This window comes from Lemur catta, chromosome 11, assembly GCF_020740605.2.
Source record: "Lemur catta isolate mLemCat1 chromosome 11, mLemCat1.pri, whole genome shotgun sequence".
NCBI lineage: Eukaryota > Metazoa > Chordata > Mammalia > Primates > Lemuridae > Lemur > Lemur catta.
In genome coordinates, this window is record NC_059138.1 from 5,953,612 (window position 1) to 5,981,602 (window position 27,991).

Here is a 27,991-nt window from a genome sequence, read left to right on the forward strand (position 1 = left end):
GCGCGGCCTCGGGGCCCCGGGGACGGCCTGCGTGTCCCGGGCTCGGCGGCCCGGCCTGGGATCTCGGTAAGGGACAGAAACGCTGCGACGTTGGCGCGGAGGGGGGGCGCCCTGGAGGGGCTCGCGCGCCCCTGAACGGGGGTGGGGGGGCGCGGGCCAGGGCCGGGCGGAGGATCCGCCGCCGTCCGTGCGAGGCTGCGCGGACGCCGGCCTTGGCATACACGCGGCCCCGAGGTGGGGCGCCCGGCGGCGCGCTCGCTCCCTGCGGAGTCGGCGCTGCGTCCGTCGGGGTGGCCGCCCGCACGTTTTCCGCAGAGCTCGGCCCCGCCGAACCTCCCCCGGCCCCGGGCGCGGCGCTGACGCGGCTCTCCCATTTCGCAGAACAGAGACACTGAGGCACAGACACCTGGCGGCGACCTGCCCTGCCTGCCCCAAGGTCACGTAGCTAGTCAACTGTGGCGCGGTGCCCGCGGCCCCAGAAAGGCCTGCTGTGGGCCTGGACGGGGAGGAGGGCGGCCCCGGGGGCGGCCTTCCCTGGGTGAGGGGCCTGGCTGTGGACGCGGCCCGTCGGGGGAGGAGGGGGAAGCCGGGCAGCGCCCAGCCAAGTGTCTCCGCGGTGGGAAGCAGGTGACCCTTCGGGCTCCGGCCTGGGCCTCCAGCCTCTGCGTCTGGAGGGCCTCCGGCCAAACTTTAGGTGTCCTGACAGATGGTGTCTGGGGATCGGGCTTCTAAGGGGTTGGGGCTGATGTTCCTTTTCAGTTGGTCATTCTTAAAAATCTGTCTTAAGATCTCTCTGCAAACCTGCTCTTAGAGATGGCCTGGCCGTACTAGAGAGGATTACTGCATGGGAGTCAGTGCCTTTGAGCCTCAGTTTCCTATAGTTTACAGGAGGGGGGCGGCAGATTTCACTTTCTAAAAAGCCACCCAATTTTTAAAATAATAATAATAAGTAAATAAGCTATTGGGGAAAATAAAACAAAGACTTTTTTACATGACAAGCTGTGGGCTTAGGTCTCCAGAGCTCTTGAGTGGTGTGAAATGCTGGGTGAACCTCACTAGGTCATTCAAAAAAATGGCAAGACTCTCTTACTGTCAGATATGTATGGTTATGTATGTTTCTGCTAATATGGCATGAATCCTGGAGACTCAATCCACTTTTGATAAAAAGGGGTGGGAGGGGCAGTCAGATCCTATGAAATAGGGCTCGAGGCTAAGAATAATTCTCCCCCACCCCACACCAGCAGTGTGAGAATTTGACCTTACTAGTTTTAGATGCTTTTTTTTTTTTTTTAAAGACAGAGTCTCGTTCTGTTGCCCAGGCTAGAGTGCAATGCTCTCAGCCTAGCTCACAGTAACCTCAAACTCCTGGGCTCAAGTGATCCTCCTGTTTTAGCCTCCCGAGCAGCTGGGACTACAGGCGCCCGCAACCACGCCTGGCTAATTTTTCTGTTTTTTGTAGAGATGGGGTCTTGCTCTTGCTCAGGCTGGTGTCCTCCTGGCCTCAAGCGATCCTCCTGCCGTGGCCTCCCAGAGTGCTAGGATTATAGGCAAGAACCACAGTGCCCAGTCTCTCTGGGCATTTCTTTATGCTCAGTGTGAGATCAAGCCACAGGTTGACTGAGTCTGATGCAATTATAGCAAGGGGCTTTTATCTGGGGGGTGGGGAAGTGGACATGCTCCTGTGTGGCCCCTCTGTAGTCCTCCAAGTCCAGAAATGGAGAGAGAGAGTCTAATAACAGCAAAGAAATAGTATTTTCCTTTGAGCTTGATTTGACTAGTTGGTAAAGATGTTCTGCCCTGCTGGCTTTATTTACTATAGTGGTAGGGTTTGTTTGTTTGTTTGTTTTCCTCATTATTTCTGTTAAACCCCTATATTACTCAGGGAGACTAACTTGGCCCCCAGGGTTTTTTTTTCCCTTCTTCCTCCTAGCTGTAAGCAAATACCCTAATCCCTGTCTGAGGAAGAGGCCATAATGTGCCTACTGTGTTGCAGGATGCTAGTCACTTTCCCTGTGAGGAGGCTCCTTTCCCAGGGCCGTCCAGTCCTGCACTCACCTGAGTGGAGACTTGAAAAGTGGCTTAGTTGTTGCTGAGCCTTCAGGTTTGGGGGTCTGTGGACTCCTTGTAAATGTTAGCGAAATTTTGTGTATGTGCCCTTGGAGAGAAGAACCCAAAACTTCCATTAGGTTTGCAAAGGGGTCCCTGACCCAACCTGTCTGTAAGGACAGAACCTTCTCCCCACCCTCCCCAACCCCATGAAACCTCCTATAGATCTTTGTTTAATCTCCAGGCCACTGAATTTCAGAGGTAAAAAGGATTCAGAGCACATACCTACATGGCCAGTTGCCTCAGTTGACAATTGTGGCTGGGAGGTGACGTGCAGGCTCTGGAGCCAGACAGCTGTGTGACCTGGGGCAAGTTGCTCTGCCTCCCCTGTCCTCAGTGTCCTCACATGCTAAGTGTGGACAGTAATTCTAGCAGTACCTATTTCACCTGGTTTGGTGAGGATTAAATGAGATAATCGTTTAAAATGTTTAACCCAGTTGATGGCACATAATAAATGCTGAATAATTGTTAGCTGTTCCCAACTAATTAGTTCTCACGTTAGGGTAGTGGCAGAGCTATTGGATCGTACTACCTCAAAAAGCGTTTGCTGAGTAGGATCTTGAATCTTCAGTCCTTGGCTTTAAAGTATGATGCTGTCTCAGTTAAGTCACCTACAAGTGAACAAATGAGCAAATAAAAGAAAGGAAGCTATAGAAGATATGGAATAGGTTTAGGTAAGTGTTGGATAGATAACTAAAGGAACTGCATTATTTATCCTAATAAATTTTTTTTGTAACTCAGCAATTAACTCTTCAGTCAGCAGGCGTTTATTGAGCACATACTATATGTCAGACTGGATAGAAGGGATATGCTGATTTTCAAATGAAGAAAATGGAAATTTTAATTACTTTAAAGATCATTTCTATACAGAGTGTAGTAATTGAGGAGATTCACTGAAGGAAGATTATGAGGAAATGGACAGAAATTGTTATAGGAGAAATTCTGTTCAGTTCCAATAAAGATATTGATTGGGTTGGCAAATACAGAACTGGTCACTCCCAGATCATGGCATCACCTCCCTGGTGATTCAAGAATTCTGTCAACATAGGTGTGACAAGGTGGGGAACAGGGAGAGAGAGTAGATTATTGAAATCCCCAAAGGAATCTGAGTCTTTATTTTGGTCTAGTCTCCACCAGTCTTCATGCAAGTCACAAGACTGGCTGACTTCTGCTCTGCTTCCCATCCTTTCAGGCCTCCTTGCTTCCTCATTCCCCACCTCAGGAACCACAGGGAGGAACCCAGACGGCCTGAGTACACCTACCGCAGTGGACCCCTGCCCAGGAGACCTTGGCTCCTGGAGGATGGCTGAATTGCCTGCCTTCACCCGTCTCATGACAAAAGCCAGTCCAGAATGCCCGGAAGCCCATTCAGCCTCTGTAGTAGGGGCTGGGCACATAGAAGATGTTTCCAAGTCAAACATATACCATGTGAACTCTTTGAGAGAGTTTATTGATAAGTCAGCAATTCAACTTTTATCAAAGAGTAAGAGTCTGGGAAAATTAAGGTAATTTTGTGTCCTCACTCTTGGACCAAGTGAGGGAAGGAACACAAGGCACCATGACGCCCTAATAACACTAGTGGAAGCATTGGGGCTGGATGACAAGTCCGCCTTTGAGTTAACAGCACCGGCCCCCACTAGTGATCACCTGTGCCCTTGCTGGCAGTCGTGGGATAGTAAGTGCCTGGCATTTACAAAATTCTGCTCTGTCATTTCTCCAAGTTTTATTCTATGTTCAGTGCTCCAGCAACTCAGTGAGGTGGCATGTGTGTGTCAGATACTACTATCCTCATTTTATGGACAAGGACGCTGAGAGTAGAGAGGTCAGATAACCAGACCAGGGTGACACAGGCAGCAGTTGATATAGACAGGACTGAAAGCGCGTGTTCTCATTTGAGTCCGGTCCCCTCTCCCCTCTCCCACATTACAGCTTGTAAGATGATACCTGAGCGATGTATGTTGTGAAAAAGGATATGGCTCTGTGAAAAATAGAGGGTGGCGTAACCATCTTTTATTTGTAATAGTTTTATAATTGATGTCTAAGTTGGTGCCATGGTCTCAAGGAGAGATTCACATCTGAGGAGTATGTTTATTGCTACCCAAACTGAAGCCCTTTTAATGTGGATACTTTGGGATTTATTTTGCCAGCTGGAGACTGTGACCTTCAATCCTGTCTTTTCCTTTCTTTCCTTAAACACAGGTCCAGCAGTTGGACATGGAGAACCAACGCTCATCACCTCTGTCATTCCCCAATGTTCCACAAGAAGAAACCTTACGTCAGGCCCCTGCTGGAGTCCCCCGAGAAACTCTGTTCCAGTCCCGCATTCTTCCCCCCAGAGAAATTCCTTCTTTATCTCCCACTGTTCCCCGACAAGGCTCCCTGCCCCAAACTTCTAGTGCTCCCAAGCAAGAGACTTCTGGCCGGATGTCGCATGTTCTCCAGAAGGGACCCTCACTCCTGTATCCTGCCGCTTCTGAGCAAGAGACTCATCTCCAGGGCCCCCTGGCTTCCCAGGAAGGGACGCAGTATCCACCCCCAACTGCTGCTGAACAAGAAATCTCCCTGCTCTCGCACCCCACCCACCATCAGGAAGCCCCTCTGCACTCCCCTGAAGTTCCTGAGAAAGACCCCCTGACCCTTTCCCCCACAGTTCCTGAGACCGACATGGACCCCCTGCTCCAGAGCCCAGTTTCCCAAAAGGACACCCCCTTCCAGATCTCTTCCGCAGCTCAGAAGGAACAGTCACTCCCCACAGCAGAGATCACCCGCTTGGCCGTGTGGGCTGCCGTCCAAGCGGTGGAGAGGAAACTGGAGGCCCAGGCCATGAGGCTACTGACCCTGGAGGGCAGGACGGGGACAAATGAAAAGAAGATAGCCGACTGCGAGAAGACAGCTGTGGAGTTTGCAAACCATCTGGAGAGCAAGTGGGTCGTGCTGGGGACCCTGCTGCAGGAGTACGGGCTACTGCAGAGGCGGCTGGAGAATATGGAGAACCTGCTGAAAAACAGAAATTTCTGGATTCTTCGGCTCCCCCCGGGCAACAATGGAGAAGTTCCCAAGGTAAATCTATCCCAACTGGGGCTTCCCAAGGAAGTGATCTGATTGGGAATGTGGTGAATGTAGAGAACGCAGTGGTTGAGAAAGAAAAAAATGTAGTGATCCCAGCCGGGCGCGGTGGCTCACGCCTGTAATCCTAGCACTCTGGAAGGCTGAGGCGGGTGGATCGCTCAAGGTCAGGAGTTTGAGACCAACCTGAGCAAGAGTGAGACCCCGTCTCTACTAAAAAAATAGAAAGAAATTATCTGGCCAACTAAAATATATATAGCAAAAATTAGCCAGGCATGGTGGCACATTCCTGTAGTCCCAGCTACCCAGGAGGCTGAGGCAGGAGGATGGCTTGAGCCCAGGAGTTTGAGGTTGCTGTGAGCTAAGCTGACGCCACGGCACTCACTCTAGCCCGGGCAACAAAGCGAGACTTTGTCTCAAAAAAAAAAAAAAAAATATATATATATATATACATAGTGATCCCTAGTTGCCAATGCTGCTTCACTAAGAACAGGATGTGCCAAAATCAAATTATTTCTCCTGTTGTTAAAAGCATAGGTTAGTATTGAAATGTCCAGGGACCAGGGATTGTCAGTTTAGAAGGGTGTTCAGCAGAGTTGTCCGTGGTGTCTGCGAGGGAGAAGGCAAAGCAGAGGCCAGGTGAGAGAGCTGTGTGACAGTCAGTCCTGATGCATATTTTAGTGGTTCATAGCCAGGGTAGCCAGGCGCGGTGGCTCACTCCTGTAATCCTAGCACTCTGGGAGGCCGAGGCAGGTGGATCGCTCAAGGTCAGGAGTTCGAGACCAGCCTGAGCAAGAGTGAGACCCCGTCTCTACTAAAAATAGAAAGAAATTATCTGGCCAACTAAAAATACATATAGAAAAAAAAAATTAGCCGGGCATGGTGGCGCATGTCTGTAGTCCCAGCTACTCGGGAGGCTGAGGCAGTAGGATCGCTTAAGCCCAGGAGTTTGAGGTTGCTGTGAGCTAGGCATAGCCAGGGTAGATGGAGGGGAACTGAGGTTACAGGTCACAGGGACCTGTCCTACTCAAATCAGTTCACTTACAAATCATGTTAATGCCAGGAAAACAGTGATTTTAAGAGGCTTCCTAAAAACATCCTAGAGAACAGTTAGGTTTTCATATTGTTTTCCAGAAGGTTCCAGAAGAGCTTGATTGTGGACTGGCTTGCTTTCTATTCTTCTGTGCTGCTGCTCTTTTTCACAGCTTTATATGGAGAGAAAACTGACTATATTCTCTAGGCCAGATTTTTCTCAAATTTTACTGTGCACATGAATCCCCTGGGCATCTTACTAAATGCAGACTCTGAGTTAGTAGGTCCACGGTGGGGCCTGGGCGTCTGCACGTCCAGCAGGAGCCCTGGCGGTGCCATTCCTGCTGGTCTGCAGACCATGCTTCAGAGCTGCAGGAATTATCCTGTGGGAGGAGAAGGACCAGGCAAGATGAGTCCCTCACTCTCTGGGCCAGGAGAGTGGCCCAGGCCTGGCCAGACTACTAGAGAGATCCCAGTGGAGCCTCAGAGTCGTGGGTTCGGGCCAACACCAGGGGTTTGGGCCTGGGGAGTTGACAGCTGTGGCCTGTGACTGCCTTCCAGCTGGTCTAAATCGAGCTTGTTGTGTGGTTTCAGGTCCCTGTCACGTTCGATGATGTTGCCGTCCACTTCTCCGAGCAGGAGTGGGGAAACCTGTCCGAGTGGCAGAAGGAGCTCTATAAGAACGTGATGAGGGGCAACTATGAGTCTCTGGTTTCCATGGGTAAGGAGAAGGATTCACTCACCGGGGGCTGCCTTGACGTCAGCTTGAAGTACATTTGCAACTTTGGGGAGTTCTGAACCCCAGTAGAGCCAATAGTCAAAAGCAAGGAAAGTGGAATTTTAGAGAGCACATCACGCTCACATACCCACACATGCCAGCACAGCACAGGCCCGAACAGCTTGTAAATAGACACTGCTGTACGGAGAAGCTTCTGGGGCAAGCGGGAGAAGATAGACCTAGACATTGTGGTCTCTCACCTTCATGGTATTTTCCCCATGGACACCTTTATTTAATAAATAAGTTTGTCCAGCAGACTGTTACTAAGGAAGGAAAAAATAATGGAACAAAACAACTGTGCTGAATGCCTACTGTGTGCCAGCAACATTCGAGGTGCTTTACAGGAATCACCTCACTGAATCCTCACAGCTCTGTCGGGGAGCTGGGACAGTGTTAGCACTCCCAATTGATTATTCAGGAGTCTGGACACTGTCATTTGTTGAGGGCTTACATACCCAGGTCCTGGCCCCCAAAGTGCAGACAAGGAGGCTGTGATCAGGGAAGTTAAATGCTCGCCCTAGGTCCCTGCCAGGAGATCCCAGTTTCACTGGGATCTGTCTTACCCCAAAGGCTATGGATTCTTGTTTTCATTAAGAATATTTAAGGATGAAAAGCTGGAAAAATGTACTTTTACATACATCCTCTTCTCTGGTGTGGAAAACACTTTTGGCATATACAAAAAAAGTTTTAAAAAACATAAATATGCTGCTACATAGAAACTTTTGATTCTTGCTAGAATTGTTAATTTTGTACATACCTTTCCATAGGATAACTTCCTCCCCCTTTTTAAATTTTTTTCTTTTTAAAATATATACATAATTATTAAATTCAACAAATTAGATTTATATAATTAAGAGAAACCCCCACCCATGCACTGGGGCCACTCCCCAGAGGTAACCGCCAAGAACCCTTTCGCCTGTATTCTTACTCTTTTTTTTTTTTTTTTTTTTTTTATGCATTTGCAAACATAAGCACAACGCATGCACTGGCGCACGTGCAGTTTGGGGTTTGCACAGATGGGCCCATTTGCTTATTTTACCTAATGGTGGGGCACAGACAGCATTCCATGTCAGCATACATAGGCCTCCCTGGAAATACAGTACAGTATTCCAGGTGAACCACCAGGATTTCGACCTTTCTACTGTTGATGAACAGTAGGTTGATTCTGGGTTCTTTTCACTGTTACAAAGTGTCGATTGACATCTCTGTATATTGTGCACTTGTGTAAGTATTTCAGCATACTGATAGCAATAAGTAGTATTGCCGAGTAAAAAGGATACACATTTACAATTTCATGGCTACTGCCCTGGTGCCCTCCAGAAGGCTGAGCTAGTTAATATTTCTGCAGCAGTACACAAAAATGCCATTTCTCCGTATCCTGACCAGAGCTGATGTTTTTCTATTTTAATATTTGTCCTTTAAGTGAAAAATGATACCTCATTATTTTAATATGTATTCTTTGATGATTACTGAACTTGGGCATCTTTTTATATATTTACTGGCCATTTGTATTTCTTCAATGAATTACCTATTTATAGCTTTGCTTTTGATTTTTTTTTTACTAATTGTAGAAGTTCTTTATATATAATTATGGATATTAACCCTTTGCCATATGTATATATATATGAGAGACATGTGTGTATGTATAATATTCCCTCCAAGTTTCTTCATCTTTTAACTTTATTTCTAAAGAACTTTAAACTTATTTTATGTAAGGAAATCATCGGTATTTTATGGCTTTTAGATTTTATCAGGATTCGTTTTTTACTTTATAAAATTTCAACTATCTTGTGCCTTTATCATGAAAAACCTGGGCAGGCTTCGGCCACCTGTGGGCAACCGCCCCAACACACACACACAGAGCAGGCCCCAAGGACAGGGGTGGACACTTGAACATTGCTGGTCCCCAGCGGAGGAGCTACTCCAGGTATCACACAGCCACACATGATACTTAACAGCATCCAGTACAACCTCACCCCATAGTGTATTTCTTTTCCTTTCTTCTGCCCAGACTATGCAATTTCCAAACCAGACCTCATGTCACAGATGGAGCGCGGGGAGAGGCCGGCCATGCAGGAACAGGAAGACTCTGAGGAGGGCGAGACGCCCACAGATCCCAGTGCGGGTAAGTAGCTAATGGATGGCCCAGAGCTCTGCATTCTAGATCTTTCGGTACTCAGGAGGCCCCAGCACGGGGCGTCACAGTCCAAGGCAGACCCTGAAGGAGTGTGTTAGCAAGCCGTGTACAGAAAGAAGGCCCACAGGTGTCGGGACCTGCTTGGGGCCTCCATGGTCACCAGTGGCCCGAGTTGTTGGTGAATGGGAATGCCATTGGGTTCGCTGTCTCGGGGATTTTTTGACATGATCAAGTGTCATCTCACTCCTTGCAGAAAATAAAGCAAGAAACTCAAAGAAAGGCAGTCACATGCCAGGCAGTCACTAGTGCTTATACCTCCTGGAGTTTCCCAGAGAAAGGCCACATCCCGAGTCCTGCAGCTGGTCAGTGGAAGGATAAGGGACAGACGTGGCCTTTGCTGGAAACATCCTACATGCATGACTCCCTCAGGACAGTGTCTAGGCAAGGCAGTTAGATGGAGTCGGCAGATATGCTCCAGGCATGACTGACGGTAGTGCAGACTCCGGCAGGGGGCTGCCTGCATGTGAATCAGCCTTTCTGCTTACCAGTGGCATGATTTTAGTTGCTCGATCTTTTTAGAGTCTCAGTTTCCTCGTCTATAAAATAGGACCAGCATGAATATCTAGCCCCAGGCCTTGGCATGGTTATTGGCATGTAGCTGTGGCTCAGTAAAGACCAGCTGCTGTTGGTGTGCACGGGGTGTCATCCTGTTCACAGTGGCCGGATCAGTGGCCTGCACGCTTACCCTGCAGGTGCTTTCGTGGTACATACTTAGTTTTTGGAGCTCCTGCTTTGGAATTGCTGTTGGACTTGCGTCACTTACCTTGATGGTCTTCAGTGGAAGCAGATCACTGTCCCTTGTGGCACACATGACATGTGAGAGTAGCCAAATATCACTGGTGGTCGTGTCTGTTGAAAAAGGAGGATGGTCCAGCTAGAGAACCCAGTTTGGGGCCAACAGCCAGGTCTTGTTATGAGTTAATGTCGTTGATTTGAGGGCCTACAAACTGGCTCCAAGGAGATGTTCTAGGGACACTGAGTAATGTCAGCCCCATGTACTAAGTGGGAAGGTAGCTTAGGGGAAAGACAGAACCCTGTGAAAATGCAAGTGCTGGCATGTCCCAGAGAAATCCAGTGTCTTCACTTTCTAAGGATTTGCTTGGAGGTGTAAATCAAGGGGAAGGGCTAATCCTGAATTCATTCTGACAGACAAAAAAGATGAATTTAAAAGCAAACAAATGTGGCACATGGCAGGATGATCTTTTGGTTGGAGAAAAATCAGTCTATACCTCAAAGATTTGAGTGGCCACATCCAGAAAGGAGGGTCAAGTGGGAATAGAAAGCTTCGAGGTGGAAGAAGTAAGAAAGAAGGCTTGGGAGGCAAAGAATGAGAATTTAGGAGAGGTTATTTGTGGTAAAAATCCTACAACACAGTCTGATGTCCCAGTGGGGCTTTGTGGTTCAGGTGCTGCTCTTGTAGCATTTTCTTAGAAGGGCTGGATGAAAGAGCATCGATCCCCTTTCTCTGTCTACTTTTCACATCCTCATCACAGATGAGCCTCCCACAGAATGTGGCCAGAATTGGAAAGCAAATAACCCCAGTCTACTCAGCCTTGGGCTGGGTTTGTTCTGGCACACACACATCCACGGCCTGAGCTCCTGCTGGGAAGTGGTGGCCTCACAGAGGCTTCCTTGTGTGGCTGAAATGTGTTATTTGTTCCACTCACCATCTCAAGCCCCTTGGAGCCTACGGTGGGAGGGAGGACAGGGGAGGATGTAGGAGACATCACTCCGCAGAAGGGGCGTTTGGCTCACACCTCTCAGCTAGACCAAAGGCCCTGACCTTGCCATAGCAGGATGATTCTGCGGAACTGCAGCTATCAGCGCCCCAGACACACCAGTGGGTACCCTGTCTATTCATGCATCTTCTCCCTTAGCCAGATGGTAGCAAAGCCAGCCCTGGGCCAGACCCAAAGGTATGACACCAGGGAGGAAAAGTCTAGAAAATTGGGACTTCTCATTTTTCCAAATATCCCAAACATGACAATTTTATGAATTGACTAATTCATTCGATAAACTATCATTTAATGGTTTAGTTTCCAAGGGCAAAGAGATCCAAAGACAATTCAGTTACCAGCCCTGGTATCAGAATACTCAGAACAGGGACTCCCATTCGTGGCCCTACAAGGGTAGCTCTGGAGGCCTAGAGAAGGCAGGTGCCATCTTCACCTAACAAATTAGCAAAGGATGAGACAAGTCGGAAGGCGTGGCTGAAGTCTGTGTGCTCATACATTGCTGCTCAGAGTGTGTATAGTTCAGGCTTTTGAAAGGGCAATCTGATGCTTTCTTGTCTTAAAATGTTTTAAATACTTAAAGTGTTCATACATTTGGCATCATAATTTTCTTTCTGAGAATCTATGGCATGAAAAAGAATCCAAAATATGGATTAAGATGTATCACTATATTAATACATCACATTACAATAGACTGTCATACAGCCACTAAAATTACATTTATAAAGAGTTTTGATACTGTAGGTCTCACTGGGATGTTTATTATTTAGTTCATCAAATATTTTTTGTACCAGGTACTCTGTCAGGAACTATGTACCCCAGAGGTCCTTGCCCTCAGACTTAACTCCAGTGGCGAGACTGATGTTAACAACCCAAACGCCCCACCTCCATAAAAGCACAGTCACCAGCTGGGACAGAGCTGAGACAAAAAGCATCCAGACTACCAGACACCATGGAAGATGCCCTTGAGTTTGGGAGGTCAGAAAAGGCCTCTTTGAGGACATGGAATTTCTAGTGGAAACCTAAAGAAAAAGTAGTATTCCTGCTGCTCCAAGGAGAAGTAATTAGAGGGAAAGTTCGGTTGGAGGTTCTTTTTGCCTTCTAGGTAGGAGACCTTGGCAGAGCCAAGGAGAGAAGTGGCTGTTTGTAGGACACATGTTGGCAGTATGAGAAAGGACTTAGTGATTGCTGGATGCTGACGAGGAGGGAGCCGGGGGCGGCGGGGTGCCAAGGATGACTCCCAGGCCTCTGGCTTAAGTAACAGGGTCGATGGCAGACAACATGAGGTTCAGATTGGTAGAAATGAGGAGAATTCTATTTTGAACACATTAGGTTTGAGATCCCTGTGAGACATCAAGGAGAAAGTGTTAACGAAGCAGCTGAGTAAAGGAGTCTGGAATTCAAAAAGAGAGGTCTAAGTTAGAGACATCGGCATGGGGACATTCGGGCATTGGCAGCATAGACTGAATTAGGTTACTTAGTCCATAGAGGGAGAGGAGAGGAGAACACAGGCCATGCCCTGCAGAGCCCTGACTTTGGGGACAGATTTAGAGGTTTAGAATATATTGTTTGGCGTGGGGCCCAGGTGTTAGTATTTTTTAAAAAGCTTCCACAGTGATTCTCAGGTGCATCCAGGGTTGGAAACCACTGTTGTAGGATGTTGAAAAAGAAGGAGGAACCAGAGGAATCAAAGGAAACTGAAGGAGTGGCCAAGAAGATAGTAGGAAAATTAGGATGGTGCTTCATTGGGTATTTCAAGATGAGAGCGTTTCCAGAAGGAGGGAGTGTGGTCAACAATGCTGAATCCTGCTGTGTAGTTTAGTAGCACGGAGACTGGAAAGTGTCATTGGGTTTGCAAATTGAGAAATGTCGGTGGCATGGTGGAGGTGGAGACAGATAATCAGCAGTGAGGAAGTAGGGACAGCACCTGTTGACAGTCAGTGCTAGAAGTTTGGCTGTGAAGGGGAGTGGAAACATGGGGCGGGTCTTGTTTGCTTAAGGTGGGGATTGCTAAAGCCTGTTTGAAGTGTCAGTGGGAATGGTCCAATTGACGGGGGAGATTAATGACGTACAAATGGGAAATGTAAATATAATATGAAGCCAACGATGTAAACAGAAAGATAGAAAAAACTGGTCATGGAAACATACCAAAATCATATTCTCTATGTTTTATAAAATTTTCTGGCAGGAACATATATTATTTCTTATGCAGGAAAAATATTTTTTTAAAAAAACAGTGCATGATGAAAGACTTTGAGTTAGAGATGGCAGATTGAACATGTGTTTATTCCTACTTCCCCAAATGCTTCTAAAACCAGAATGAAGGGACTATTTAAAAGAATGGACAAGGCGAAGCAGTGACAAAGTTTGGGAATCCTAAAAGCAGGTGGATGGGTGATGACCGATGCAGAGAGCTGAATCTGAAATTGGTATTGGAAAAGCTGAGAAGAAACCCAGTTCGTACCCCGACCCCTGCTCGGGACTCAGGAGTTAGCAGTACCAGAGACTCGAGGCTGGAAATGCGAGTAAAGATGAGACTAAAAACAGAGGGTTGGTTGAACGTCTCTTAACGAGTCAATTTAACACTCCCCTTTTTCCCCATTACCCTCCCCCAGTCCCTACGGCTGGCATTTGGCCTCTCCCCAGCCCTGCTCCGAGACTGTGACTGAGGTTTATTCTCTGCAGAGGATGAAAAGAGGATCTCTAGTCATGGACACCAGGCACAACTGAGGGTGGGGTACCATACTGAAAACAGGGAGATAAGTGAGACTTGACATTGCAGATGTTGAAATCTACAGTTTTCTTCCCTAAACTGATTCCCAAAATGATGCTGATATCTAAGATTAAACCCTTGGGGCAGGATGTTAGAAGTCCCACTTGGAGATTTGTGGGACCAGCCCAGGAGATTGCCTAGTAAAATGACCTGTCCAAAGCATCCTACTGGGAGACTCACAGTTAGCAAAGCTCTACCCAAATGCAATGAGCTCTCAATTCTTTTTTGAGTGTTCTGCTTTTAAGTCTACATGGACAACCAAGAACCACAAGACATTTGGCAAAAACCTCTCATGTACAGAGACAAATAAGTAAAGAAATAAAACCAGAAAAAATCTATTTAGAGGAACAGAAACCATTCAGAGAGGGAAAAAGGTATGTATAGATACTTATCTATAGCATCCTTAGATAAAAGAAGTAAATACATTCATGATATAAAGGTATAATACCTATTTTAAAAAAAAAAAAGAGTAGAAAGGAATTCTTGGAAATTAAAAATATAATAATGCAAATTAAAAACTCAATAGCAGTGTTGGAAGATAAAGTTGAGCACACATCCCAGAAAATAAAGTCAAAAGACAAAAAAGAAAATAAGGAAAGACTAGGAAAACTAATCTAAAGGATGGAAGTCCAACGTCCAGATAATAAGAGTATCCAGCAAAAAAGAACAGCAAAAGCAGAGGTGGGAATTATCAATAATTCAAGAAAAATTCTCAACAATTAAAGACGCGGTTTTCCAGATTGAAAGAGCCCACCAATTGCCCAGAATACTAGATGAATATAGACCTACACTGTAGACACTTCAGCACGAAATTTCAGAGCAAATGAGGACTGAGGAGATCCTACAAGCTTCCAGAGAGGAAAAACAGGTTCATACAAAGAAACAAGAATTAGAATGTCCTCAGACTTTTCGACAACATTGGAAGCTGGAAGATGGTAGAACAATGCCCTTTAAATTCTGGGGGAAAATATTTTCTACCCTACAATTCGATATCCAGCCAAACTATTTTAATTAAATATGAAAGTGAAATTGAGACATTTTGAGATGTTCAAGCTCTCCATGAACCCTTTCTCAAGCTGGGGGGAGAAGCTTTGCCAAAATGAGAAAATAAAGCAAGAAAGAGGCGTTAGGAACCTCAATGAAAGAGAAAACTGAAGGGACCTCCCAGGGAGCCGACGAGGGGCATCCCAAGAAGACAGCTGTGCACCCAGAGTCAGCCAGTCCAGATTGGGGCGCAGTGGAAGGTTCCAGAAATTTTTCTTCAACTAGACAAAATTGACAAATACCCAATATGTTTGAATGTTTGGAGAGAAGAGATATACAGAAGGATCAGGGGAAAGTTTAGAGCTGAGTTTGTGATAATTAACAGTAAGCTAAGCAAAAGAAAACATTAGCTCCAGGAAAAGCAAAACGGTTTTCAGGCATAGGAAAGCACTTACTTACCATATACTACATAGTTTAATTATAAATAACATTTATATAATCTAGTAATGTAAATACGCAGTATTGATCCAACTAAAGTTATTAATACAATGAAACTATACTGGTAGGATCAGGGATTTGGAAGAGATGGTCCTGACCTTAATGTCTTGGAAGTCAATAGATAATGCTTAAAATTGAAAACTCGAGGAGTAGCAATACAAGTATGTTACTCAGAGTTACGGAGGAGTTGGAAGTGATTGCCTCAGGGAGCAGGAAATGAGGGGTGAGGGGTGGAAAGAGCTTTTAAAAACAGGTTTTGAAGAACCGTTCAACCCTGTAGCCTATATGCATGTATAACTTAAAAATAAAAAAAGATTTAAATATTCATATACCAAATTTTAAAAACCTAACAAAGTGTAGCCATGAGGTTGGAAAGCCAGTGTTAACCAATATTTATTTGCTTTGAGCTGGTTGAGAAGATTAATGGGGCAATTTATAAGCCAGTAGGAGTATAGGGAAAAAAAATAATGTGGCAACACTGGTTTTTAATTTCAAAAGGAAAAAAATGCAGAATGAAAGCTCTCCATAATTTTCTCTCAAAAGTCAACAGTTTATCCTTCCAATTTTATGTGCACACATACAGTCTTAATTATATAAGTAATACATAAATACATTGTCATTGTAAGACAATTCAAATAATATAGAAGTACATTGTTTGGCAAGTTGCTTTTTTTAGTAATATATGTTTTCTTTACACATTGGCATATATGTCTACCTTGTTCTTTTTAATAGCAGACTATAGTATTTTGTGTATTGATTTCATAATTTATTTAAGTACGCTCCCATTGACGTACTTTCAGGGTGTCCACAAGTTTCAGTGCTTCAGTAACAATCCTTATAAATAGATTTTTGTGCACTTATCTGAAACTTTTTTAGAAATGGATTTTCTGGGTGAAAGGATATACCCACTTAAAAATTTAATAGATGCTGGCAAATGCCCTTCAAAACAATTGTGCCAATTTATACACCTTCATCTGAGCATAAGAATATATTTATTTCCACACACCCATGAAAATAGTAGGTACTATTTATCTTTTTAGTATTTGCCAAAGTGATGGGTAGAGAAAACAATATTTTGATGTTTTTATTTGACTTTTATTTTTTTGGATTATTCATCTTTTTATTATTGATTTGTAAAAGCTTCTTAACCATTAACGGTATTAGCTCTTGTCTGTAATAAGTAAGCAAATATTTTTCCCGTTTGTCGTTTACTTTTCTATATAGTCTTTGTGTGGTATAGTAGTTTTAAATTGTTATATGTTCAAATTTATCAATTTTAAGTTTCTCTGTATTCAGATTTATTAGTCATTTTCTTTATGGTGTCTGAGTTTCATGTAGTAGAAATATTTACTCAGGCTATTTTATTCAGTAAACACTGTGATCATAGGTCTTGGGCCTGAGAGATTCTCAGAAATCTATGAAAATATTTGAAACCTAAAAAATGTTTTTTGCCCAAGAAACCAAAAAGAAAATTACTAAATGTAAATAATTTAATGTTTAACTAAATGTATACAAATATAGCATTAATGAAGCTGATAAGCTTCATTAATTATTAAATTCAGTCTTCACAAACATTTAATATATTTGAAAACAATTTGTAGGAGAGATTTTTTTCCATCTCACAAGAGACCTTAGAATAAGTGTGATTATAGAAATTAAAAACCAATCACAGATTAAGTACATTTCTTTTTTTTATCCCTTACGAATATATAAGTACATTTCTTAACAGCCAATTGATGTCAAAGCAAGCTACAAATCCTTTCAGAACAATTTATAGCAAAATTGAATATGGGCATATTCAATGTTTGGTATGAACAACCAGACGGCCTCTAGAAGGGATATTTGAGGGTCCCAGAGGTCTAGGAATAGCCTGTCCCTCAGCTCAAAGTTGTAAAACTTACATACCTGGGTTTCCAGTACTAGTATGATTTCATTATTTATATCTAAATTTTTTGTTCATCACGAGTTTTTTGTTTGTTTGTTTTGAGACAGAGTCTTGCTCTGTTGCCCAGGCTAGAGTGAGTGCCATGCATCAGCCTCACAGCATCCCTCAAACTCTTGGGCTCAAGCTATCCTCCAGCCTCAGCCTCCTGAGTAGCTGGGACTACAGGCGCATGCCACCACACCCAGCTAATTTTTTCTATTTATAGTAGAAATGGGGTCCCACTCTTGCTCAGGCTGGTCTTGACCTCCTGAGCTCAAGAGATGCTCCCGCCTCGGGCTCCCAGAGTGCTAGAATTACAGGCGTGAGCCACCACGCCCGGCCACATCAGGAGTTTATTTTGATGTGAAACATATGAAGGTAGCTTTTCCCACTTCCAGTCAGGAAGCCTATTGTCTCCATTTATGTAAAACTTTTTTCTGCTGGTTTGAGAGGTTACCTTTGGTCATACACTATATTCTCACAGTGTGTCTTATAAATGGAGTTTGGTTGTCAGCACTCTGTGAGAAGTTGTTTGGGGTGGGGAGACCTTTTTGGTTAGAAACACTGGCTTCCCTACTGGCTAATGAGGTGGGGTGGCATGAAAGTGTGTGAATAGTGCGTCTCTCAAGGCAGAAAGAGTTAAGCACCACAGAGCAGAGCAGGAAAGTGCTGGGGGTTCCGCAGCACATGTTCAGCTGAGAGTACTGCAAGAAGCCTAGTGGAGCAACGTGCATTTGAGTGGGGTCTTGCAGTTAAAAGTGTTAAAGGCACTGGTCTTAAGGCTGGGGTACCCATGCTCTCAGGAGACAAGGAGACTCTCCAGGAGGGGCACAACATAGATGGCTTTGAGGGTACAATTTCCAGGTCCTTAGTCCATCTATTTTCATTTATAAAACTGATCAGCCGGGAGCACACAACACATGGGGTCCCTGAAATGTGAGCCCTCATCTCCTACATCTCTCAAGATTTAAAAAAAAAAAAAAAAGGCACCTCCTGCCCATCCCTGTCTTACTGTGGAGGATTTCTCCCAGGTATAGGGCCCCCTGGGTCACCAAACAGATAATCCAGAATGTTGGGGTACATGTCCAAGAAGCACATTGCTCTGGGACCTGGATGGCAAATTCTTTTGCAAGTTAGGTTGTTTGCAATATTTAGCTTTCAACAAAATTGAAGATAACCTAATCAAGTGAGCTAATGGGTTATTAAAAACAATTTTTTTTTGGCCATAGCCCTAGGGCAGAAAAAAACCAATTTTTGATGATATGTTAACCATGTGATTTTGTGGCATATAATTCAGAAGTTCAGAGAATCAAGGCAGTTCTATAACAAAGCTCCTTCTGGCCCATCTACCTATTTATGTAAATGAGGTTTCCCAGTGTAAATGAGGTTTCATTTACAAAAATGAAGAATAGACTAAAACTGATTCTGAACTGTCTCATTCTACAGTAATATTCATTCTCAGATAAGTGAACTAATTGGAAAATATTTTCTATTCATCCTTGTAAGAGATACATTTCCAAAAGTTTTTTGTTTTCTGTCTTGGATAATTATTTATCATTCTATAGTAATAATCACTAAGGATAACTGAAGCCAGGAAAGAATGAACACTTGGAGCCCTGTGGTTATTAGAAATGAAAGCAGGCTGGGTCACGTGGGCACGGAGGGAGGGAGGGTGCTGGGTCACGTGAGCACCGAAGAGTGGGAGGTGCTGGGTCATGTGGACAGAGAGGAGGGAAGGTGTGGGGTCACGTGGACACTGAGGATGGGGAGGTGCAGGGTCAGGGTGCTGGCGGAGGTGGAGTGGCCACGATGAACCAGCTGTGGCATCTTAGGCCATTCACAACCGTCACCAGAAGCAAGCAGTCCTGCAGGTGCAGGGCGAGTCTGCCGGTTCACGTGGCCTAGGAGTTTGGGGGCTTCTCTCCTCCTGGGGGGCCTGAACTAGACACAAGTCTAGAAGACTGGGGCCTCTGTGCTGCCATGGATGTGAATATGTGTGCCCTGTAAGGGGGCCTTCATCTGGCCACGAAGGAAACCACCTGGACCCGCACAGCAGACGTCACTTTGGAGACCCACAGAGCACGGCTCACGCGAGGGGCTTGGTAGAAATGATTTTATTTAGAAATTTGTACCATGTGACACTGGGAGACATGCAAATGGTTGTGCTGAAGCCAAAGCCTGGTCACTTCCCCGAGAAAACGATTCATTACCATTGCAAAGCTGACACGCACTAGGCACTGTCTTTGCTAGGTACAAAATCTGAATATGTGGGGGTTGATCAGCAGAATATAATCCTCACATAAAAGCCTAAAAAAAATGATTGCTTTGCACGGCCAGGATGCTGTCCCTCCTATATTCCATTTAAGCAGCGCATGGATGTCTCCGATGAGTTTATGTGGGAAAATACCTCTTGACATTAAAAATTAAAAAAAAAAATGAAAACGAAATTAAACTTTCAATTTACTTACACATTTTTGTGACAGACTGGTAGATGAATTGATCAGTAAAAGGCTTCTAAGCATAAAAATATGTTCTATTAGGATAAAATTCTGTGGGCAAAGTAGGAATGGAAATAGAAGTTCAAGGTGAAAAGGAATGATATAAAAATTCCAACTATCAAAGAAGAACTTGTTCATGTATTTTCTAAGTGAATAATGGTGGGTTTAAAATTGCTAGGGTTCTCAGATTCCATTGGTGACATTAAAGGGTGATGGAAGAGTTTATTTCAAAATATCAATATTTACAGTACTTCATAAATTACATCTTTTGCAGTTACTGATGCATTTTATATATTTATTCAAGAAGGTGAAAAGGGGTACATCGTTTGAAAAATTATTTTAAGGTACAGGCAAACAAAATATTTAAAATTTAAAAATATTTTAAGTCAGGGAAGAATTTTTTTGATGCCAGAGTCATGGTTATGTTTGTGGAGGGAGCAGAGACAAGGATTGAAGATAAAGGAGAAAAGGGCACAACTAGCGAGCAGAATTCCAGGGAGAAAAGTATGGGCAGGGTCAAGGAAAGAAGCAGAGGATTTCAGTTATAGGAGGAGAGAAGAGGGACACTACTTTTCCTGAGATTGGAGGGCAAAGGGAGGTAAAGATGGTAGCTTCGAGCTAGCGCAGGAGGAAGTCAAGGCTATAAATGTGGATGACTTTTTTTTTCTTTTTCTTTTAATAGAGAATAGGATACAGATATCTTTGGAGAGCAAGAGTGGGAGACTCCTTCAGTCGGAGGGAAAGTAGCAAAGGTCTGCATTTAAGGTTGTGGGGGTGCAACATGGGAACATCAGAGCTGCTTTATATTCCATCTAGCTCCAGAGAGTTGAGTTAGCCAATCAGAAAGGAATCAAAGGATGGCCAAGCATCAGAAAGCACCCAGCTTTTGGTCAGTAGCATCAGTGTTTAGCCTGATGAGGTGATCTGGTTCCTAAGTGGGGTGGTTGCTTTGGATGGGGAGATTTGGCAGGAGAACCTGAGTAGCTTTACCAGGGCAGGACTGCAGCTGCTTCATGAATTCGTCTTGGGGGGGGTTCTTTTATTTTTTTTTATGAGGCAGAGTCTTGCTCTGTCACCCTGGGTAGAGTGCAGTGGCATCATTAGCTCACTGCAACCTCAAACTCCAGACTCAAGTGATGCTCCTGCCTCAGCCTCCTGTAGCTAGGACTATAGGAGCACATCACGATGCCTGAGTAATTTTTCTATTTTCAGTGGAGTTGGGGTCTTGCTTTTGCTGGGGCTGGTCTCTGAACTCCTGAGCTCAAGTGATCCTCCCGCCCCAGCCTCCCAGAGTGCAAGTATTAGAGGCTTGAGCCACCGCACCTGCCCGGAGTTTGTTTTTTTCCCACAGCCCTTATCGCCTTCTGACATACAATGCAATTTATTGTGTTTATTGCCCTATGTAAGGTATGTGTTTTGTTCACTGATAGTATCCCAAGCGTTAGAATACCCCATAACATATTGTTGGTGCCCAATAAATTATCTGTTAATAACCAATCAGTGAATGCATGAATATATTTATGCATTACACATTTCCTCAACTAAGGAAGTGATTTTCAACTTATAAGGGGGTTTTACGCTTGCACAAGTCAATCCATATGGAATAATATAAAGTTGAATCCCTACCTCACAGCATACATAAAATAAAAATAAATTTCAAGTGGATTAAAGACCTAAATGTTAGTGAGACAGTAAAAACCGTGGGATGCCATCTAGGAGACCAGATGGACCAGCTAGGACCAGAGAAGACTTTCTTAGCTAAGACAGAAAACTCGGGAGCCATAAGAAGAAGCAGGGACACACCTGACCACGTGGAAACCTTTTAAAAGCCACCGACAACTTTCATGTACGCAAAAGGTGCCACACATAAAGATAACAGGCAAATGACAGATTTTGGGGGGACATATTTGAAATCCAGATAAGATACAATGGGTTATCTTTAATACAAAAATCAAAGAATGCTTGCAAATCGATAAGAAAAGACAACCTGATTGGAATTGAGTCCAAAGATGTGCTTACACAGTTCACACAAAATTAAATCTAAAAGAACAATAAATAGAGAAAATCATATGCAGACTTACTCTGTCAGAGAAGTGGAATTAAAGTATCAGTAAGTTATCACTTTATACCCATCTGACTGAAGAAAATTAAAAAGAACAAAAGTGTCTGCTACTGGCAGGGATGTGAGAAAAAGGATACTCGTATGCAGGCTGGTGGAAATGTGAATTGTCACAGCGTTGTTGAAAAGCAGTCTGATGACATTTATCAAAATTAAAACTATATACACCACCTGACTCTGCAGTCCCACTCTTGGGATCTCATACCACTATTTTGTGGTTAGAGATATAAATAAATGTTTATTGCAGTATTATTCACCATAGCAAAAGATTGGGAACAAAAAGTGAATGTTCTTCCATTAGACAAAGAATGAATAAATTGCAGTATTAGCCTCATGATGGAATACATGCAACATTAAAAAAGAACATGTTAGCACTGTAGAAATTGGTTTGAAGAGATTTCCACAAGGTATTTGAGTGAGAAAAGAAATGTAGAAGAGGGACATAAGGCAATTTTATTTTTTAACACCAACAATGGCCAGAAAATAGACATGTAAGTGTATATGTATTGTTATGAGTAACTACATAAGCATGAAGAAAAATCCTGCTTAATTATGGGAGTTACCAGGGAGGTGATAGCATGAAATGAGAAGTGAGGGAAAGGGAAGGAAATTTATTTATTTATTTTTTTTAAAGAGACGGGGTCTCGCTCAGGCTGGTCTCGAACTCCTGACCTCGAGCGATCCACCCGCCTCGGCCTCCCAGAGGGCTAGGATTACAGGTGTGAGCCACCGCGCCCGGCAGGGAAGGAAACTTAAAAAAAAAAAAATACTGCACTAAAAACCAAAAATGTGTGTTATAATTCCATTATGTAAAATAATGCCTATACGTGTAAGGATGCATTTGAAATTAACCTACAGACCTATAGGCAAGCTAAAAAACACATGAATTCAGGGCAATGTGTGTAATAGGATGCTGTTTAACTAAAAACAAACCCAAACACTCCTCCGGTACATGCATATGAGCTTGGAAATGTGGGTCTGTCTGTCAGACACCTTGGGGCTGGAGCCAAAGGGAGAGTGGGGAAGGGGGAGCCACCTTTTCTTCTTTCACCTTCATTGTGAGTGAGAAACTGTGTCGATTGTACCGGTTGCCTGTCCTAACGGGGAAGGGGAATGAGGGCCTCTTTAAAATAAACCCTGACAATGATGGATATTTTTAAAAAATTGTGGGGCTCATGGGAAACAAACTTTGCATGTATTTTAACTTGATTTCAGTTTGGGTTGGTGTTCAAAGCTACAGAGTGTCCAGAAAATTCTATGTGTACTCACTGCCAACTCAATATTACATTTCTTTAGGCTCCCCCAAATTAGAATTATTGAAATGTAAATTCTAAGGCTGCAGAAATCTGGGCGGGTGGCATGAATGCGTTCTGGACTCTTCTCCCTTTCCTCCCCTCAGCACACGACGGGATCGTGATTAAGATCGAGGTGCAGACCAATGACGAGGGCTCGGAGAGTTTGGAGACACCCGAGCCTCTGATGGGACAGGTGGAAGAACACGGCTTTCAGGACTCGGAGCTGGGCGACCCCTGTGGGGAACAGCCAGACCTGGACATGCAGGAGCAGGAGAACGTGCTGGAGGAGTCTACGGAAGGATCCAGCGAGTTCAGCGAACTCAAGCAGATGCTGGTGCAGCAGAGAAGCTGCACAGGTAAGTGGCGGGGGCGGGGCAGTGCCACTGCCATTCGGCCCCTGGTAGGCACCTGCCTCACGGGAAAGCTGTGGTTCCTTCAGAGGTCGTTGGAGGCTGAGCGGATGACAGGTGTGAAAGAACCCCAAGCACGGCCTCCGGTGTAGGTTTCCTGCTCTCCATTTCTAAGAATCTGTCTCCGGGCTAGGAAAGAAGTGTTACATCCAAAGACTGGTTCAGACAGGACTCACAGGGACCTTGGAGATCATCTGTCCAAACCCTGCATTCTACAGGCAGAAGTAAAATGTCCAAGGCCACATAGACATGGCAAAGCTAGAGCTCCCCTCTCCCTGCGTGTCTTCGATTGCCACACGTCATATTACCAGTCTCAACTAACTTGAAGATTTCTGCCCTGGAGAGCATGTTTTTAAAATGACTATGGTATTGGCTTTCTCAAAGGTAGAACCTAGTCATCATTTTTATTTAGTTATAAAGCCTCCGTGTGAGTGAGCCTTCTGCTCACTCTTGCTCCCTGTGACTTTGAGAACAGTCAGGAAGTGGGTTCACTGTGCCCTCATCCCAGGACTGGTTTGGTGATAGATTTTCCAGTGTTGAACTCTTCCTGCAGTCCTAGGAAAAGCCCTACTTGATCATCATGGCATATTGTTTGAATACACAATTGGACTTAGGTAACATATTTTACTCAGGAGCTTTCCAACTATGTTCATATATAACATGAACCTGCATTTTCTTCTTTTGAATCATCCTCATCTGGTTTTGGAAACAGTGTTATACTAGACTTATCAAATGAACTGGGCAGCTTTTGCTCTTGTTCTATATTATAAAAAATATATATAAGATAGGAATTAAGTGTGTTCCTTGAAAATCTGGTAGAATCCACTTGGGGTTTTATGTGTGAGTCATTAACCATCACATATTTGTATATTATTTTTTATATTTAGAAATGTATCTATATCCATTTATCTAGGTTTTTTAAAGTATTATGTTGAGTTGAAATTTTTTCATTTTATCTGCAGATAATTCCTCTATAATTTGCCTTTTTGCACTTAATAAAATGTCATGGACATCCTTCTTTGTCCAAAGATGTGGATCTAACTTCTTATTTTTAAATCGCTGCATGGTATTTCAGAAGTCTTTTAAACATACCACGTTGTCTTTCATAAAAGAGTTGGGATAAGGCAAATTCTGAGTATATACTATATTGAGAGTGTCACAATATAAATTCCAGATTGCCATTTGAGCATTCCCCATTAATTCTAGTAGAACCTTAGAAAACTACTAAACAGTAGTTTGTGGAATTTTGAATCTTGATTTAGGGCCAAATGTTTCATTTTTATCCTTTCGTTAAGAAAAGAGCAACTTTGATGTTCAAGGAGAGTTTAGATCTTTTTAGGTCCTATTTTCCCCTCTGCCTTTCATATATAACTGTATTTTCAGGATAAGCACTAGGGCAACTAGTTACCAGCCTCTGCAGCTGCCTCGTCCTTGATCCCTTAGGCATCATGCTCCAAGGATCACTTCCTGCCGAAAATCCTAACACTACTGAGGCAGCACTGAGTCAGCACACCTGTGTCCTAATTTTAACACTGTAGTTTACTGGCGTTAGAGGAGGAGTAGAAAGTGCTATGACCTAGGAGTCCTGAACATTGCCAGCTTCAGTTTCCCTGCTGTCACTTGAGGGGTGGACTGGATGGGCCCTAAATTACCTCTGAAAAGGCCTATGACTTGACTGTATTTGGAAACATCACTTGTTATCTCTGGGCTTGGCTGCTTCCTCTCTGAAATGGGGAACATTCTTACTTGACTTATCCTATAATAAGATATTGTGCACATGGAAAGAGAGAACAGGTGTGAAAGTGCTTTGAAAAAAGACTTGTTTTAAGAATTCTGCAAGTCCAAACTTACTGTGTCTCAAAGATGGGCTCAGAGAAGTTGAGTGACTTTCTCATGGCACACAGTGACTAAAAATAGCACTCCCCAATTAACAGTATTTAGTGAGTGCCAAATAAATACCAGGCATTTGAGAAAACTCAGACAGGAGCCGGAGACCGCTCCTTTTCTCTAAGACTTGCATTCTCATGGGTCACTGTAGAACTTGTCATTGTTTGGGCCTTAAAGGGTCAGGCTAGAGGGTGGCGGGTTGGGAAGAGGGAGGGTGGGCATCCATCAGCTGGGGTGTGCATGGCACTACACACCAGAGCTTGTGGGAAAGGCTCAGAAAAACCTCCTGATCCAGCTTCAAGGCTGGTAGGGCCTGCCTGTGTGGGTGAGTCATCCATCCATGAGATGTGACAGAAGGCTGAGTTCCTAACTCTCGGGAGGGGCCCCCGCTACTGTGGGCTCAGAGGAGGCTTAAGTGCTATGGGCTGGGATCGTCAAGGCAGACATGGAGACTTGGAGAAGAGGGAAGATTTCTGGAGGAGGAAGAATAAAGGCTCTGTGAGGAGAAATCTCCAGTGGGTTCAGGAAAGTAGAAGATCAGTTAGCAGACTTAAGGCAGAGGAGTCTTTAGAGGGGAAAAGACTGAGAACTTTCGGGGTCAAGACCCTTTGCACAGCTGGTAGAAACCCAACTCTCAAAGTAGCCTAAATGGCAAAGGGGTGTTTATCAGTTAAATAATTGGTAGGATCATGACTATGCCAACCTCAGGTGCAGCTGGATCTGGGCGCTCCCATGGTGGCTTGTGTGTTGCTTTCCTTCTTGCCTGCGGAGTATGACTCGGCAAGCACCACCCCATCGTGACTGCCAACAATCAATCTGCCCTGTGTCCTCCGCATAAGATTCTAAGAGAGGGCTCTGAGTGGCCATTTGAAGTCTGGGCTCATTCCTGAACCAAAGACCAAGGCCAGTCTGGCTAGTACGTCCAGCCCCCTGGGTGTGGGAACGACGGTCCGCAGGGAGAGGAGTATTTTCCCAAAAGAACGAATTTGGGTCAGCAATGCAGTGCGTGTTGGTGAGGGTGATGCGCTGCTGTAACTCCAGGTTAGGGGCACTAGGCAACATCTAATGTCTCTCTCTCTCTCTGTCCCTGGAGCAGAAGGAATCGTGATAAAGACAGAGGAACAAGATGAGGAGGAGGAAGAGGAGGAGGAAGATGAGCTGCCGCAGCACCTGCAGTCCCTCGGGCAGCTGTCTGGGAGATATGAGGCCAGTATGTACCAGTCCTCACTGCCCGGGGAGATGTCCCCTGAGGGCGAGGAGAGCCCGCCGCCCCTGCAGCTGGGAAACCCTGCGGTGAAGAGGCTGGCGCCTCCTGCACATGGCGAGCGGCATCTGAGCGAGAACCGCGGAGCCTCCAGCCAGCAGCAGCGGAACCGGCGCGGCGAGCGGCCCTTCACCTGCATGGAGTGCGGCAAGAGCTTCCGGCTGAAGATCAACCTCATCATCCACCAGCGCAACCACATCAAGGAGGGGCCCTACGAGTGCTCAGAGTGCGAGATCAGCTTCCGGCACAAGCAGCAGCTCACGCTGCACCAGCGCATCCACCGCGTGCGCGGCGGCTACGCCTCGCCGGAGCGCGGGCCCGCCTTCAACCCCAAGCACGCGCTCAAGCCGCGCCCCAAGTCGCCCAGCTCGGGCAGCGGCGGCGGTGGCCCCAAGCCCTACAAGTGCCCCGAGTGCGACAGCAGCTTCAGCCACAAGTCGAGCCTGACCAAGCACCAGATCACACACACGGGCGAGCGGCCCTACACGTGTCCCGAATGCAAGAAGAGCTTCCGCCTGCACATCAGCCTGGTCATCCACCAGCGCGTGCACGCGGGCAAGCACGAGGTCTCCTTCATCTGCAGCCTGTGCGGCAAGAGCTTCAGCCGCCCGTCGCACCTGCTGCGCCACCAGCGGACTCACACGGGCGAGCGGCCCTTCAAGTGCCCCGAGTGCGAGAAGAGCTTCAGCGAGAAGTCCAAGCTCACCAACCACTGCCGCGTGCACTCGCGCGAGCGGCCGCACGCCTGCCCCGAGTGCGGCAAGAGCTTCATCCGCAAGCACCACCTGCTGGAGCACAGGCGCATCCACACGGGCGAGCGGCCCTACCACTGCGCCGAGTGCGGCAAGCGCTTCACGCAGAAGCACCACCTGCTGGAGCACCAGCGCGCGCACACGGGCGAGCGGCCCTACCCCTGCACGCACTGCGCCAAGTGCTTCCGCTACAAGCAGTCGCTCAAGTACCACCTGCGGACCCACACGGGCGAGTGAGCGCGCGCCCCGCCGCCGCCGCCGCCCGGCCAGGTGCGCCGCCAGGTGCGCGGGCCGCGCCCCCTAACCCCGGACACCTGCCTCGGCCGCGCCAGGCCCGAGCCCAGCGGGCGGGGGCGGGGCGCCCCCCTAGCCCCTTTGCTGTGAGCACCCCTCTCCTTTCGTCCCTCCTCCCAAGGACACGGGGGTAGTGAGACCAGGTCGCTTGCTGCCGCGTTTCCCCGGGGCCCCAGGGGGGAGGGCGCGGACCTGGGGAACCCCTTCGGGCTGTTAATTTCCTTGACAATAAAATGGATGAAACCAATCAGCACGGGGGGAGTGATTTGGCCGCCGGCCACTCGGAGGGGCGGTGCAGGGCCATTTAGTTGGGGATAGAACTTTATAATTACCTTTTGGATACTGTGGTTCTATTTGATAATAATAGAGTAATTTTTAAAA

General features: G+C 45.6%; 1 protein-coding gene across 2 annotated transcripts; it reads left to right on the top strand.

Moving 5' to 3' along the window:
• On the top strand, positions 1 to 27,991 carry ZNF777 (zinc finger protein 777). 2 transcript variants are annotated; one of them, XM_045565089.1, is made up of 6 exons: positions 1 to 66; positions 4,306 to 5,166; positions 6,799 to 6,925; positions 8,994 to 9,107; positions 23,108 to 23,359; positions 26,394 to 27,991. In XM_045565089.1, exons 2-6 carry the CDS (start codon positions 4,321 to 4,323, stop codon positions 27,551 to 27,553), a joined length of 2,499 nt encoding a protein of 832 aa, XP_045421045.1. In that variant the 5' UTR covers positions 1 to 66; positions 4,306 to 4,320; the 3' UTR covers positions 27,554 to 27,991. The 2 variants fall into 2 exon arrangements, with proteins under 2 accessions (XP_045421045.1, XP_045421046.1); XM_045565090.1 differs by having other exon boundaries at positions 26,397 to 27,991.